The 16,199-nt window shown below is 52.6% G+C and overlaps 6 protein-coding genes across 6 annotated transcripts; 3 read left to right on the top strand and 3 right to left on the bottom strand.

Annotated features, from left to right (window-relative positions):
• Positions 1 to 2,294: 2,294 nt before the first annotated feature.
• On the top strand, positions 2,295 to 3,997 carry PFLUO_LOCUS3304 (uncharacterized protein; the record flags this gene model as incomplete). Its single annotated transcript, XM_073780536.1, has 3 exons — positions 2,295 to 2,372; positions 2,423 to 3,052; positions 3,110 to 3,997. The coding sequence occupies 3 exons, from the start codon at positions 2,295 to 2,297 to the stop codon at positions 3,995 to 3,997; spliced, it is 1,596 nt and encodes a 531-aa protein (XP_073637381.1).
• A 190-nt stretch (positions 3,998 to 4,187) lies between these two features.
• Positions 4,188 to 5,180, top strand: PFLUO_LOCUS3303 (uncharacterized protein; the record flags this gene model as incomplete). The annotated part of the gene is made up of 3 exons (XM_073780535.1): positions 4,188 to 4,283; positions 4,360 to 4,893; positions 5,028 to 5,180. The coding sequence occupies 3 exons, from the start codon at positions 4,188 to 4,190 to the stop codon at positions 5,178 to 5,180; spliced, it is 783 nt and encodes a 260-aa protein (XP_073637380.1).
• A 224-nt stretch (positions 5,181 to 5,404) lies between these two features.
• PFLUO_LOCUS3302 (uncharacterized protein) lies at positions 5,405 to 7,379 on the bottom strand (the record flags this gene model as incomplete). Its single annotated transcript, XM_073780534.1, has 4 exons — positions 5,405 to 6,052; positions 6,117 to 6,549; positions 6,602 to 6,981; positions 7,032 to 7,379. The coding sequence occupies 4 exons, from the start codon at positions 7,377 to 7,379 to the stop codon at positions 5,405 to 5,407; spliced, it is 1,809 nt and encodes a 602-aa protein (XP_073637379.1).
• A 1,370-nt stretch (positions 7,380 to 8,749) lies between these two features.
• Positions 8,750 to 9,916, top strand: PFLUO_LOCUS3301 (Putative aryl-alcohol dehydrogenase aad14; the record flags this gene model as incomplete). The annotated part of the gene is made up of 1 exon (XM_073780532.1): positions 8,750 to 9,916. One exon carries the CDS (start codon positions 8,750 to 8,752, stop codon positions 9,914 to 9,916), a length of 1,167 nt encoding a protein of 388 aa, XP_073637378.1.
• A 378-nt stretch (positions 9,917 to 10,294) lies between these two features.
• Positions 10,295 to 11,833, bottom strand: PFLUO_LOCUS3300 (glucokinase; the record flags this gene model as incomplete). Its single annotated transcript, XM_073780531.1, has 2 exons — positions 10,295 to 11,599; positions 11,654 to 11,833. The coding sequence occupies 2 exons, from the start codon at positions 11,831 to 11,833 to the stop codon at positions 10,295 to 10,297; spliced, it is 1,485 nt and encodes a 494-aa protein (XP_073637377.1).
• Positions 11,834 to 13,818: 1,985 nt separating this feature from the next.
• On the bottom strand, positions 13,819 to 14,876 carry PFLUO_LOCUS3299 (uncharacterized protein; the record flags this gene model as incomplete). The annotated part of the gene is made up of 4 exons (XM_073780530.1): positions 13,819 to 14,354; positions 14,405 to 14,494; positions 14,544 to 14,729; positions 14,789 to 14,876. The coding sequence occupies 4 exons, from the start codon at positions 14,874 to 14,876 to the stop codon at positions 13,819 to 13,821; spliced, it is 900 nt and encodes a 299-aa protein (XP_073637376.1).
• Positions 14,877 to 16,199: the final 1,323 nt, after the last annotated feature.

Genomic DNA, 16,199 nt, shown 5'->3' with positions numbered 1-16,199 from the left:
TATCTCAGCAAGAAGGCCTATTGTCAAAGTGTTTGCCATTCGTACCGTCCCCATTCCCTCGCAATTCCCTTTGTCATCCCAACAATACCCGCTTTGGCCGTGCAGTAGTTGACCTGTGCGTGAAGGTACATCAGAACCGGGCAAATGGCTTTGATGGCAAGGCACGTAGTTAAGCAAGCAAGCATACCTGACCCAATTGACCATGTACTCCGGAGGAAGACGATATGTTAATGATTGTCTTGCGGTTGTTCATTGTCTCGGGGCTCATGTAGTGACTCGACAAGGCTCGGATGAGTCGAAATGGCACCGAGTTGTGGATCTCAAGAATAGATTCCCATTGACTATCAGTCATTTTATGGACGGCTCTGTGGTGCTCCGGATATTAGAAGGGCAGAATCCAATGATATCTCTACGGCTCACCTGTCATTGAGAAACCCTGATGAAATATTAGCTTTGTTTCGTACAGATGAGAATGTCGAACCTACCCGCGTTGTTGATGAGGCAATTGATTCTTCCAAACTTCGCAAAAACTTGTTTAACCAGAGTCTCGGGGTATGATGGATCCAACAGATCCCCTGAAAAGGACTCTGCTTGTGCACCTGTCTCTCGCAAGTGCTTAACTAGTCCCTGCGACTTGGTCTCATCCACGTCACTGATCGCGATCAATGCACCATACTGTGCAAAGAGCGTTGCTGTTGCCGCTCCCAACCCTAAATAAATCAATATCAGCAAATCATTCCCGCACCCATATATAGTAACTTCTCTCTGACCTTGGGCGCCACCAGTGATCAAGACGACCTGATCTTTCAACAAAGCAATTGGTGGACCATTAACTTGGCGCGGCGATATTTGCTTGGTGAGCTGGTCTAGACGCTGAGACATTTTATTCTGTTCGTTCGAAGCAAGTATAGTAAATGGGAAAAGGGTTATGCCGACGAAAGAGGATAATTTAGAGTGGCTAGATATCGACAAGTCTAGCGATAGGGCAATGCAGGACTATAGAATATTTAATATCTCTAGCACGAATAATATCCCAAGGTGCCGGAATATGAAAGCCAAGGCATCTGTTGACCCGTTAAAATTTCCGGTACTTGACGTTCGGAAAATTGGGTTTCGTAGCCGAAAAAATTCCGGCTATAAATTATGCAGTCCCTACTCTTTACCTCTCCGTTTTAGTTAGACTCTTTCTGCTTACTAGATAGATTCCGCAGTTAGAGATACGCCTAAATGGCATCATGACTTTATTGCAGATGTTTGGTCTTCACAGTGCTAACTTGCTGTGCTGTGACGATTGCGTACCTAGATCCCAAGGGATCAAACTCGTCAAATGTAGCTGGTCAGAATACTCGGTAAAGTAAATGCGCACTTATGTCCGAAATACTGAGAAAACCGTCATTCTATTAGCTGCTTGCAGAGTGACTTTCAAATCGATCTCTATTTGAGTATGTTGGTGCCTGAGGTGTCAGCGCCCCCCCCCCCCCTTTGCATCTCCATTCGCCATGTTTTGCAAGAACGGCAAAAGTGTCATCTCAATGATCGCGATGCACAGAGGCCTATGCAACCAATATGATGAGCATGTCTATCGGACTCGAGGAATGAAGATGCTGGCAAGAATTCAAAATGGTCTTGCTCTGTCCTATGAACGTACGACGCGCAGATGGAGTAGTTGTCTTATAACAAACACTTTGGAGTGCCATCCGCCATTTCTAAACTAGGACGGGTAGTGGCGGTATCAGGCCCAGCCCTAAATACCTGAAAGAGCCGTTGGAGGGGTTGATAGCCTCGTCGGGTGAGGATCGTTTCATCCTACCAGGTATGATTCCTTCCGGGACTATGGTTATGGTTATGTAAAAGCAACCCATTTAATCATAACCACAGAGAAGTTCAATCGACTATTGAGAACGAAGATAACTCTTGTTCCCCTTCCTAATCGTATTCCCTTTCAACTCCAGAACACCTCTTCGTGGTCTACCGACCCTCCACTTAAGCTCATGCACGATAACCCCCCCGTTGCATGAACGAACACCACCACAAAAGATACGCAAAACAATCATCTAAACCCAGCTATGAATTAAGCGACCGCCCCTAACCGAGCACCTCTCCATCGTTGCAAAAGTAAGCTTGTGTGACCAAATCCGGATTCGTCGTCATTGAGACGGTTGGGCGCGGGTATCTTCGGGCGGGAGTATAAAAGCCAAAGACGGGAGGCGGCCACCGAGTCTCCTTTAAGGCATAAGTATTCATTAGTTGCTTGAAACGACGCATCGCCAACTCAGTAGCTACATGCTCGCACGATGTTTGTCGCATCTGTACTGGAGTGTTTGTCGCTGACAGGGGTCGCGTGTGGGTTGGGGGTTCTGCTAGTCGCAGCGGTATGTTTCTTTCCCTCAAAATAAGGAAATACCTTACTGATTAGCGATAGACGTTGGGCTACGTTATCTACAACGCCTTCTTCCACCCCCTCCGCCGCATCCCGGGACCATTCCTCGCAAGCCTCACACCCTGGGTCCAGCTATACCACGGCCTAAAAGGCGACCGCCACCTGTGGCTGTACGAGCTACACACCCAGTACGGGAGCCATGTGCGCGCAGCGCCAAATTTCATATCGGTCAACACCGACCGTGGCCTGCACGACATCTACGGGCACGGGAAGCGGCTCCAGAAGGCTGATTTCTACAACGCCTTCCCCGCCATCAAGGGCGTGTATAATACGCACAATGCGATCGATAAGACGATGCATGGGCGCAAGCGGAGGGTGCTGAGCCAGGCGTTTTCGGACCACGCGCTCAAGGGGATGGAAGATGTTATGCTCTTGCATGTCCGGCAGCTTTGTGCGGTGCTGGCGGGGCATGATGGGGTGGACTCTGATTGGGATGATCTGGAAGAAGAGACGAAGGGGGCCGTGGTGCGCAACATGGGCGATTGGTTCAGCTATCTGACCTACGATGTGATGGGCGAGTTGTGCTTCGGCAAGAGCTTTGACATGCTCGTCTCGCGGGGCAAGCGACACATGGTGAAGCTTGTTGATCGCGCCGCGAACAGACATTATGTGGTGAGTCTTTTGCTTCAGCAGAACCCAGCTCGACCACTAACTAACCCACCCTCGCAGTGCGGGCTCTGGATGCCTCTAGACAGCTGGCACCTGGACCAGATCTTCATCCGACAACTAACGCGCGACCGATGGAACTTCATCATGAACTCGCGGGTCGAAGCCAGCGCCCGGGCCAAAGAGCGTGCTCAGGCCGGCCGCGAAGCGAAAAAGGACTTCTTCTACTACCTGCTCAACGCGACGGACCCGGAAACGGGCAAGGGACTGAGCACGCCCGAGCTATGGGGCGAAGCGAACGTGCTGATGATCGCGGGCAGCGACACAACGTCTACCACGCTGGCCGCGGCGCTGTTCTACCTCGTGCGCCGGCCAGGGGCGCTGTCGAAGCTGAGCGCCGAGGTGCGCGGGGCGTTCAACGAAGTCGAAGAGATTGTCAGCGGCGCACGGCTGAACGAGCTGGTCTACCTGAAAGCTGTCATCGACGAAGCACTGCGTCTCGCACCCGCCGTGCCCGGCGCAATTCCGCGCGAGGTGATGGACGGCGGAGCGGTGGTAGACGGCGTGTTCCTGCCAGCCGGCACAAACTGCGGCACGCCGACATACTCAATCCACCGACAAGAGGCATACTACCGCGCGGCGGGGACATTCCTACCGGAACGGTGGATCGAGGGTGCGACGTGCGAAGCGGCCGACGCAAAATGGACCACGAGCAAGGAACAGGTCGACACGGCACGGCGGGCATTCTGTCCGTTTAGCATTGGGCCGCGCGGGTGCATTGGTAAAAGCATGGCGTTCATGGAGATGCGGGTGACGCTGGCAAGACTGGTGTTTCTATTTGAGATGGCGCTGGCTGACCGGGTGGGCGAGGATGAGCAGGGCCATTTGGCGCTGGTGGATCACTTTACCAGTGCGAAGAATGGGCCGAATGTGGTGTTTCGCCACAGGTAACTCAAGTAATTGTAATCACTCAAATGCTCCATTGTGGTGTTTTCTGTGTAATACGGGTCGTTATAGGTGTCGCTGTAGTTCGTCCGCTAGCGCCAACACCGCGAGGACACGGTGTCTTGGCAATGATGGACCTTCACCATCACCGCCGCACCGAACGAACAACCGACTCAATGTACAATGCGGCGCCGCGATGCCCTCCGCGCTAACCGTGACATTCGTTCAATCGACCGTCCTCAACGCGATCGCCAACATCTGCGCCCAACTAATCGACCAACGCAACAGTCCTGTCCGATATCCCCCCATCCTCCTCCCCCTGATATCAATCAAATCAACCACTAACCTCTGTACCAAATCGCAAACAGAACCCTTTCACCCTCAACACCCTCGCCCTCATCCAATTCATAACCTATGGCATCCTAGTCGTCCCCATCAACTTCGTCTGGCAACGCGCCCTGGAGGCGCGATACCCAGGCTTCCCGTCGCGCGCTGAGCTGTCCCGCCTCTGGGACTGGTGTTGGTGCTGCTGCTGTTGCTGCGGCAGCCGGGGTGGGAATCGATCGCGCAGGCGCTCCAAATCCGTTTCTTCACTACGCGACTATTTCTCCTCCAGTCTATCCTCGGCGCCATTCGCCATCTCCACGCGCGATCGGCCGCGAGATTGGTATCGCGCCGCTGCTGGCGGGGGCGCCGGCTCGCGACTGCCCAGCCATCATCAGCGAGAGAAATCCTCGCAATGGGCGCCTCGCTCGCAGAGCCAGTCAGGATTGTATAGTTTTATCATGAAGTTTATCTTCGACCAGACGGTCGGGTCGGTCATGAATATTGTGCTTTTTATTGTCTTGATCAATCTGCTCAAGGGAACTGGGGTTTGGAGGTCTTGGGAGCTTGTTGTTGAGGTGAGATTCACCATTCTTCCCGTCTACTGTCGACTGTCTACTTGGGTACTTTCTACTGTGCTACCCCAGGTGTACAGACAGACGGACAGACAGATACTCTTTATTTATAGGATTGTTTACTGACAACATTCAAGGACTTCCCGCCTATAATGGTTGCTCGACTCAAGTACCGTCCCATCGTGTCCACGCTGATGTACACCGTCGTCCCCGTGGACCGCCGCGTGGTCTTTGGGAGTGCCTGCGGTGTGATCTGGGGCATTTATCTCAGTCTGTACGCGGTGGTCTAGATACAAATCTTTTTTTCGTTTTTTAATCTTTTTGTATTATCTTATCATCTTAGAAAAAGGAAAGGAAAGGGTGGCCATGGAATAGAATGCAGACGGATTCAAAACATCAACACCAACATCACAACACAACAGGTATTATCACGAAGCGTATGTGGCCTGGACAGCACAGCCTCAGAGAGAGAAAAGAATATGCAGGAAGGAACGTAACCCTCACAAAGCCCGACTTAGACAGCGACCACCTCGGGCTTCTTGCCCTTGACGGAGATCCACTCGACGAAGATCGGCCCGATGAGGGACAGAGCGCCCATGCTGACAGCAACATAAAAGGTCTGGGTGATCGCATCATTATACGCGCTCAGAACCTGGTGCAGGAACGGGCTAGGCACGATAGAGCGGATCATCGTCGCGCCAACAGCGAGGAGACGGCTAGAATCGACCTCCGGCGCATACTCGTGCAGGTTATGCACCAGTTGATTCTGGAAGACATTCTGCGCAACCGAAACAAACACGGCGCCGCCGAGGGTCTGCGCAAACATGACAATCGCCGTGCCGCTGGGGATGTCTTCATTTTTGAGTGCCGTCTGGGCGACCAGCATCGGCTGCTGCATGCCCAGACCGAGCCCGATGCCGAAGAGCGCCTGGTATCCGATCCACTTGGAGTGGTTGGAGTTTGTTTCAAGGGTTGTGAGGAGGCCGGCGCCGATGGTCATGATGATGGACGAGGCGATCATGAACGGTGTGTAGTAGCCGCATGCTGTCACCAGGCCACCGGCGAGAATGGAGACGACCACGACAGCGATGATCATTGGCAGGTTCATGATGCCAGATTTCATGGCCGTGGCGCCTTTGATCGCTTGGAACCAGATAGGGAGCTAGAAGATGGTCAGTTTCATCTGCAAGATTCATCCGCAAGGTTGCCGGAAAGCAAGCACGTACATAGTAAGTGATCACGAAAAAGGCCGCGCCAATGGCCAAGGCATACCACGCGGCGCCCCAGACGTTCCGATTCTTGATCAGCCGCGGGGGCACAGTAGCCCGATCGCCGCCCCAGTACTGGACGCCGACGAAGATGAGGATGCCGACGCCGAACACGCAGAACAGCGCGATGATGCGCGGGTTGTTCCACTCGTACTTGGTGCCGCCCCACTGGAGGGCGAGCAGCAGGCTGATGATAGAGGGCAGGAAGAACAAGGAGCCAAGCAGGTCAAACTGCGCCAGCTGCTGCTGCCAGGGGAGGTCGTTCTTCTTCTTGATGGCACGGGGAGCCTTGAAGAAGACCAGCACGAAAAAAAAGGTAATTGCGCCGATGGGCAGGTTGATGTAGAAGCACCACCGCCAGGTCAGATGGTCGGTAAAGGCGCCGCCCATTCTGCGAGATAGATATTAGCAACCACCACTTGACAATCAAAGGAGGAACGTACAGTGGACCAGCAACACTGGCAATCCCAAACATCGACCCCACGAGTCCCGTATACATAGGCCGCTTAGCGAGCGGCACACTCTGGCTAATGATGAGAATGGACCCCGAGAACAAACCCGCCGCACCCAGACCGGCAATGGCCCGGCCGCAGATCAAGCCGACCGAGCTGGGAGTCACGCCGCAGACCAGCGAGCCGACCTCGAAGATGGACAGGGCCAACAGATAGATCCACTTGGTGGAGTAGAAGGTGTAGAACTTGCCAAACATGAGGATCACGGAGCAGGTGGTTAGCAGGTAGGCGCTGCCATACCAGCCTACATCGCCGAGGGAGTCGAACTGATCGGTGATCTTGGGGATGGCGGTGGCGATGATGGTATTGTCCTGGTATTCATTAGGACATAGATTTTGTAAACAAAGAGATGCACACTTACCAGAGCCACGCAGAACACACACAGGCACAGTGCAATGGTGATCAGGGTCAATCTCCAGGATTTGGGATACTCCTGTTCATCTGGGGGAGACTGCGCATCTCCATTGTCACTCGGGGCGGACACATTGTCGGTCGAAGAACTCTTAGCCTCCTTATTCAGGTCCTGAACAGCTTCCTTGGGGGAGGTCTCATGTCTCTCATGATCACTCCCCTTCTCACTAGCCGAATTGGAGGATTTCCCTCTACTCTTTTGCGAGAGGGCATCCGAGTCCGACACCGATGTTGATGATCGCTCCGCATGGTCAGAACCCGAGTCCTTAGGCGACTCTGCCTTGAAGAAAGTGGACATTTTCGTAAACTGCAGAGTCGGGAGGGAAAAGGGAAAATGCAGCAGAAGCCAAACCAGAATAGAAAGAAAGAGAGTCAGGGGGGGCGGGCGAGGGCTGGGTTAAAAAGCAAGCGCAGATTGGCAATGCAGCTGGGCCTTTTGTCCTGCGGGCAGGGAAACCTTGCCGATCCAACGTGGATAGGAGGACATACGCCCAAGGGTACATATTGTAGTGCTAGGGCAGTACATCTCGCCATGTGGTGCGTGGAATGCTCCGTATCGAGTGTCAGTGGTTCTTTAGACTACCTTGATCGACGGGCGGGTCGATCCTGTTAGTGTGTGAAACCCGCTCAGCCGCACCGGCCCAGACTGAGTCGGCCAGGAGACCACGCAAGGATGGGCCGGGGGCAGGGTGGAAGGGTTTCACCCCTTGCTCCGATCGGCCACTACCGCTTGCCAGGACATTGGCATTATGGAGGAGCGAAAAGGCTATTCAAAAGATCAGTGAAAGGGTTCAGGTAATTAATTCCTTGGTCTCCTAGAGGGATAATCGGAATAATAGACAGTGTTCCCTTTTCTTTTTTTCACAATTATGGTACAGGGTTGTCGCCAGGTCTACCCTTGGTCCTCCCTCGCACGAAGACTGCTTGTCTAGCAGCAGTCTGCAGCCATTGCTGATGTACTCTCTCCTGTTGACTCACCTGCATCTTGACCGACTGATGATGTCAGGTGTTTCGCTTGAGACTGTTGGGTGCTTATGGCCACATCTCATAAGGGTAGTGCAAAGGGGTGGAGGGTATGGGAGAATAAAAAATATATAGTCCACAAGCCAGCACCTTTTTTACAACCCAAACATTAGAAACATAGAACAAGAATTATGAAGAGACAGTTTCCACTCCCTACCATCCTTTTCTATTGAACAGTCCTAAGCTTAAACCACATGATCATCGGCTGAAGAACTCTGCTGACAGGCACTAACTAACCTGGGGTTAGTGGGATATCTTGCTGACCGGAGATTGGAGACGGAAAGACAACTTAATCTGCGTCCGTCTACATACCCTGCTCCCTAAGTAATGTACACAACAAAAAATCGCCACGACCGAGGCATTTCAAGACAGTGGCATGCTCCTTTGAGCCCATCACAGGCATTGACACTACCGCAGACAACCAGAACCTGCTCTCGATCGCTTATCTCCGAGGATATCTCGGTTGTTGACATCATCACCCGTCAACATGTCATCGCCTGTTTCCGGTGCAATCCCTAAGTCCGGAGGGGATGACACTCACAAATATTATAAAACGAGCATAATTGCACTCACTTCGGCCCTCCCAACCACCTACAATCTCCCACATTGAACTATCCTTTCTCAAAACCTCTCACAACCATCATCATGAGCGACTTCTTGGCCCCTGCCCCGGAGCCGGAAACCCCGCTGGGCCGGTATCGCATCCTCTCCCCCTCCGCCGGAATCCGCGTGTCCCCCCTGCAGCTAGGTGGGATGTCCATCGGCGATGCCTGGAACGGATTCATGGGCACCATGAGCAAGGAACAATCCTTCAAGCTACTAGACTCCTTCGTCGCCGCGGGTGGCAACTTCATCGACACTGCGAACAACTACCAAGACGAGCAGAGCGAGACCTGGCTGGGCGAGTGGATGACCGCTCGCAAGAACCGTGACAACCTGGTCATCGCGACCAAATTCACGACCGACTACCGCGCCCACGCGCTGGGCAAGGGCAAAGCCGCCAATTTCAGCGGCAACCACAAGCGCAGCATGATTGTCAGCGTGCGGGACTCGCTCCGCAAACTCCAGACAGAGTTCATTGATGTCCTCTACCTGCACTGGTGGGACCACTCGACCTCCATCGAAGAAATCATGGACGCCCTGCACATCCTCGTCGAGCAGGGCAAGGTGCTCTATCTAGGTATCTCAGATTCACCAGCATGGGTCGTGTCCGCGGCCAACACGTACGCGCGCGCACACGGCAAAACACCATTCAGCGTCTACCAGGGACGCTGGAACGTGATGCGCCGGGACTTTGAGCGGGACATCCTGCCTATGGCGCGGCATTTCGGAATGGCGCTTGCGCCGTGGGACGTGTTGGGGAGCGGCAAGTTCCAGAGCGCGAAGGCGCTAGAGGCGCGCAAGAAGGAGGGCGAGGGATTGCGGACCATGTTGGGGGGTAGCGAGCAGACGGAGGAGGAGCAGCGGATGTCCGAAGCGTTGGCGCGCGTTGCGGCGGAGCACGGTATTGAGTCTGTGACTGCGGTCGCGCTGGCCTATGTGCTTTGCAAGGCGCCGAATGTGTTTCCCATTGTTGGTGGGCGCAAGGTCGAGCATCTGCAAGATAATATCCAGGCGTTGTCGATTCGTTTGACGAAGAAGCAGATCGAGGATCTGGAGTCGGTGGTTCCTTTGGATGTAGGGTTTCCGAATAACTTTATCGGGCCCGATCCCAAGGCCACGGGGGGTCCGCAGCCATTCATGTCTGCCATGGCGGGTCGTATTGATTTCGTGACATCGGCGCAGGCGATTGGGTATGAGCCGGGGAAATAGTTACACACTACAGTAGTCCTGAAATCTGAATTTGAAATTGAACTTCAAGTCTTATTTTGTATTCAGCCAATTCGATGCAATCAATGTACCAACAAATGTGCGCCCAAAAAAGGAAAAAAAAGATTCTGTGCAACTCCGCGGGTCGACCAACACCAAGTGTAATGATACATCGTTCTGCGCATGGGGCAAGACGACGGACGGGTGACGAGAAGCCCATGCAATAGATCAGAAGCCAATTGCAACGGAACAGAGTGGAAAGTGTGGGTGGTATATAGCCTAACGCAGGGTAGGCTTCAAAAAGGGCCAGCCTAGATGGCAATCCAGCCGACGAATTCAAGATCGAGAGCAAATGCGAGAAGAGAGGGAGGGAGAACAGAATCATTTCTCCGAGGCACTCTTTAGGGTCTCATCTTTGCTCGCCACCAAGGCGATCAGCGCAGCACCGACTCCGCTGCCATCCTTGGAGATACCGATGCGGACCTTCTTTTCGCCTGCCTCGCCGACCTTGGAAACACTCCGCAGGGCCTCGCGTATGTATCCGTCGAAGTTGGGGTAGAATTCCACCAAGCTGCCGTCGACACCCACATCGACCATGTTCTCGGTCTGGAGCTTTCCGGAGTGGATGAGGATAGCAGCCAGCGGGACGGCGCTGAGTCGCGCGGCACGCTTGCCGATGGCATGCACCAGGATCTTGACAGCTTTGCACTCGACATCGCTCAGGTTCTCGATCTTCAGGTGGTCGTACATGGCAGTCTTCATCTCTGCCATGTGGGGACTTTTATCAGCCTCAACCAGACTCAACAGACTGGTATCCAGACCCCACTGTCGGTACAGGCCCGAGTTCTCGGGGCAGATAACCTTGGAGGTTTTGCTGGGCTTGAACAGACCCAGCGCGGGGTCCTGGTGCATAGCGAGCAATGCGCGCCGCAGGATCTCGCCGAGGAACATGCCCGAAACGCGCTTTTCGAACATCTGCACGCCCGGGTTATTGCTGTCTGCGTCAAGCTCACGGTCGAATACGGTGCTAGGCAGGACACTGAGGTGGTTATCGAAGCTGCCCCATTCAGCGTTGATGACCATCTCGCCCGTCGATGTATCGTAGTGCGCGCCCTCCATGGTCTGGAGCTTGGTGATCTTGTCCAGTTTCTCGACGTATGCGCCGTTGGTGCCAGTCCCGAAAATGGCGCCCAGAAAAGTCCCCGTCTCGCCGGGAGACGTGTACGAGCGCGCCATCAGCGTGCCAACTGTATCGTTCACTAGCGCCGCCACCCGCACCGGCAGATACAGCTCATCAATCGCGGACTGCAGCAGTGCGCATACATCATGTCCCACCGCGTCGGGGATATTAAAGCCCTTGGTCCACCGGATCAAGGTGCCGCTGTTAATACCCAGCTGGCGCACGGGAAAACTAAAGGTAAAGCCGAGATCGAACATGTTCTCTTTATTGGTTGCATCGCCGGGGCGGCGTAGGTGGGCCTCGAAGTGCTCGTTGTGGTGAATGCGCAAGAAGGCCTCGATCTGGCGGGCCAGGAAGAGGAAGAGGTCTTTGGAGGTGCCGGAGGCCATGAGTTCGCGCGGGATCATGATTTTGGACTGCGTCAGATTGAAGGTGGTGTCGCCGTGTAGTTGGACGGAGCAGACGCGGAAGTTGGTGCCGCCGAGGTCGACGGCGAGATAGAGGCCCTACACACACTGTGTCAGCGGGGTTAGGAAGACACAAAGAGGCGAGAGGCGCACCTTTTCGGTGCCATTGGGAACCGCCGTCACGAAGGTGGGGATCTGCGACAGGGTGGTGTTCTCCTTGGCTAGGCCCTCGTTGCTTTGGTTGATGTACTCGTCGACGCCGCGCTGCACCTGGTCCGCGGGGTACTCGAATTCCCGCGCAATGCGCTCCGCCTCGTCTAGCAGTGCAGGCATGGTGGTGGTTAGAGGGAGGAGAGGGAAGAAGAAGGATATGAGTTGAATGGACGCGACTGCGAGGGAAGGCGAATTACGGCAGAATGAGAAAGGAAAGAGAGAAAGAAAAAGTCTGGTGGGATGGATGATGGAGGGGAGTCCATGAGGTCAGTCCGGTGGATACTTGGCTGGTACTTGATCCGGTCGTGGTGTGTGAGTACGCCACAAAGTACCGGGCGCGTATCTTCCAAGGCCGGGTTCACCGGAGAGGGTGATTATAAGCAGACTACTAACTAATTATTGTGATCTATTATTGACCGCGATCTATGTATGAGTGACTGCTGGCTTTACAAATATTCTGTCCGCATGCAGGTCCTCCCTACATTCCAGAAAATATTCCGCCGCGCACACACAACCAGTAGTTTCATGACGCCATGGATGAAAACTGCAGATGTGGGGAGTCGGCACACTAAACAGGTGTGCCTTTACGTACGAAGTTCCCCGGCTTCACCGGTGAGCGACTGAGGCTTAGGTGGACGGAGCGCTGCGGGAGACTGACAGGGGACGGAGTTACTACGCGCTGAGAGGACTGTGTGTTTGGCCAAATAAGATTGAAGGTGTACTACATTATTGTATACTTCGGCCAGTCATCGGACCCGTCGGGCCAGTAGTGGGAGTGGCTGGCAAGTTGGCTCCCGAGTGTGTGTGATTGTCGGCCTTGGTGGGGAAGAAGAGCCGATGCGAGGCGGTCTCACCACACTACGTAGTGGGCGCAAAAATGTCAAGTTCGAATCTGGCTCTACTAAGCTCTCTGATTCCTGATTTTTCAACCATCGACCTCCGGAAACGCCATATTCTATCGCCCAACACAAAATTTCTTATCCTACATGCTGGAATGATACGTGATAGAGAGACCGTCCGTAATCTGCCAGACACAAGTAATCTTTTGTTTGCGGCTACCCACATCGAGGCCTTCTTTCGCAAAGGTATAGAAAATTTGACCCGAGGGCCCTATCGCCCGTTCAATGCATTTAAAGCTGCTAGAGAAGGCAATGACGTCGCTCTAAATGCATCTAGGCGCCTTCAGATCTTTATCAAGCTGCTTACGGTTTAGGGAAAACAGTTTCCGAAATCGTAATCTGCATTTCGCCGGCCTTAATTATAGATGCATATCTATAGGATGTATACTATGCTTTACATTTGCCCCACTATTCTACTTCGTATGCTTCGAGGATTCGTATACTCGTAGAATTTGTTTAGAGAGTGTTCAAGAGCACACGGTAATGTCGAATGCCCGACATTGATTTCCCCCTCGAATCACACTAAATCCACAATTCTTAGTCTATTTCTTTATCGTCCCTTCTACATCCCTTCTGAAACATACAATTGATGGAGTTTTTACGTTTCGAGGCGAGAAGCCAGAACTGCAGTATTCATTTTATGACATATCCAAGATCCCAATCCCGTGATATTTTGATTGAAGACCAGAAATGTTGGACGATCTGGCTCTCTGACGATGGAAGAGATTCACCTATCTAAGCCACACGAGGCCAGAAATCTTTGAAAGCTCATGGATAGGCTCGATATGATTTAAATAGTACTAGAATGTCGTAAATCCTCATATGAAGCTATCGTTATCGAGATATTGAGCTATTAAATACCCCATTTCTTACGTATCAAGAGAGTTGTGACGGATGTAGAAGGGCGTGGAAAAAAAGATGGCATTAAGAATATTATTACTACCCGAAAGACAAGGGTGAGAATGAGCACAATTAACAAACAGGCATCGACAACGACAGTGATACTACCAGTCACTTTCATATCAGCTCCAACGCAGACTGAGAATGACCTGTTCGGCTGCTCTAGGGCGAGATGAACTAGTAGTGCATATCGCCCTTACTAGCTAAACAGCTCTTGCCAGTACCTCCTTGATACCAGTCTATCAAGAAATCAATGTCAGGCTTGCGAGAACACGAGCTCGAAGTAACCCAAGAGGCACGTCTAAATTACCTCGACAATACCTCGACAATGGCGGGGCCAGCAACGATATTATCGTCGGTCACCTTGCTGTTGCCCTTGGTGATGACCACGTAGCTCTGGCCCGCAACACCCTTGGGGATAGTAACGATGAACGTGCTATGACCCACGAATTTGAGGGGAGTCCAGATAGGTCCAGTAACAGTGATGAAAGCAGCGTATAGATCGCTCTGGTTGGAATCGTCGAAGCCGCTGCCTGCCTCTAGGCGGACTTGGGCGCCGCTAACGATAGGGTAGGTTGAGGTCAATGTCAGCGAAGGGAATGCCTTCACTGGGAGCTTTCCGTTGCTAGAGGGGCATGAAGTAATGAAGGGCGACGCAACGGTGTACACCTCGTCAAAGTCGAGAGGGTCGTCGAAAGGCTGGGGGAAAGGAACTTCACCGATCGCGGCGCGCAAGTAGGAGCTATGGCGGGCCTCAACGGTCAAAATGCTCCCAGCGGCGGTAAGATAATCTTTATTGGCAATAGAAGCGGCAGCACCGAGATAAGCACTAACACCGACACCTAATAAGAGTCGTTAGCAGACGTCGTATAATTATCATGGATATTCTTACCTTCGAGGACGCTGGCAAGGGCTATGAAGCTCTTCACATCGTTAGAGGGAAAAGAGTAGGTGCAACGTTTAACGGGAGAAGCACCAGCAGCTAGAGGAAATTATTAGTTTTCACTTTTTATCGTTTATTTGATACTCACCACTAAGAGCCTTCGTGAGGAAAGCCACGTGGGTCTTCTCATCCGAAGCAACCTCCTGCAAGTTGGCGTAGAACGGATCTTTGAACCCGGCTCTCAAGAAATCTCCATGGGTGTAGTTCTTGAGACCCTCCTCGTAGAAGGTGGCCTCGAGGTGCTCGAGCGTCAAGGCATAGTTGAGGATATCGGCTAAACAATTGAAATTTGTTAAAGACCATTCAGCTATTAAGTTTGTGGGGAAAACAAACCGTCGGTGATGGCTGCACGGGTGGCAACAGGGCTAGCCTGCCCCATACCGAGCATCGCACCAATCAGGGCAATGTTGGTGACCTTCATTGTGGGACGATGTAGAGCCTTTGGCAAGATGTTTCGGTAGATTAAATCGTACGTCTTGAAACAATAGAAAACTTCTTAATTTCCAAAGCAAACGGAAAAGAGTATTTATACATGATGTCCATTGAGCCCCTTGTGTTGTTGACTTCTTGCAAGGGGTTCGGGCTGTCATGTCTTGCCTAGCTAATGACTAGACCCGCGTACCTTTCTTTTCTGGAATCTGGGCGCGTCGCAGTCGAAGGGACGTATTCCTAGGCCAACTGTTGTGATCCGCATCAGGGGTTCCAGATTTAGATAAAGGTGGCGGAAGGGTTAGGTCGCTGAGAAACATAGCTCGCAACGCCACGAGCAATAGGCCACAATAGAGCGGCAATAAAGTGGAGCGAGAGCGAGAGCGAGAGCGATTTCGATCCCGGAATCTGAAAATTTAACTTGGTGTGCGCTTCTATGGCTTTTCAAACGGAATGTAATAAGAGCGACGTTAAACCGTCCTTATGAGGAAAGGCCCATTCTTCAGGAATGAGAAGAAGACTCGCTGTGGCCAATATTCCGTCCATGCTTCAGTTGCTGGTCGACGACCCTAGGGAAAGCTCTGCCTTTGGTGGATTTTACCTGGTCACTCACGGCCATGCCCGGACGAGTTGGTGGCCTGCCCGATCAGCGAGGGTGTACAATTTGCAAACCATTCTTACTCGAGATTACTATACAACATGTCCTGAACTTTTCTACTATGCCTTCCCACTGGGTTGGTGCACTTGGAGGGAATAATTATCCGAGAGCCGGCTATGTTATTCAGCCAGCATAATTGTTTCCTGGGAGAATTTAGGAACTATGTAAGGTACGTGTTCGAACATCTATTGACATAGTGGCTCCGCCTCCGCGTTCGCTCTCGCTCGTTCGTCACAATATCCGATTGGCTCCCGGCCATGGTACCTGGTTGCCCCACACCCGGGACCTGGAACCATGCCTGTCCGTGCCAATGAGGCCTTGCAGCGTCTGCGGATCCCTGCTCGGCCGGGTCAAAGCGTTTATTTTCCTGATGTAATGTCCTTGTTTGGACCAAGACTCGACCCCCTCGGGCATTTGTCATTATTGAAGGCCTCGAAATGCACAGGAGCGATCTCCCGATCGAGCACCAGGCGATGCACGGTCCAAGGTTCTCGACCACCCGAAGTATCGCGCTAATTATTCTGCCGGTAAGTAGTGGCCGCACCACTCATAAGCTGTAGTTAGTTGGCGGCATGTCCTCAATAATGAGGCGGTAAAGAAAGGTACTTCGGATGGTCGGAAACTTTGGAGGTGCCACTGCAGATCCCAATAGCTACA

This window comes from Penicillium psychrofluorescens, assembly GCF_964197705.1.
Source record: "Penicillium psychrofluorescens genome assembly, chromosome: 2".
In the NCBI taxonomy this organism is placed as follows: Eukaryota; Fungi; Ascomycota; class Eurotiomycetes; order Eurotiales; family Aspergillaceae; genus Penicillium; species Penicillium psychrofluorescens.
This window is presented reverse-complemented; position numbering and strand designations above follow the sequence as displayed.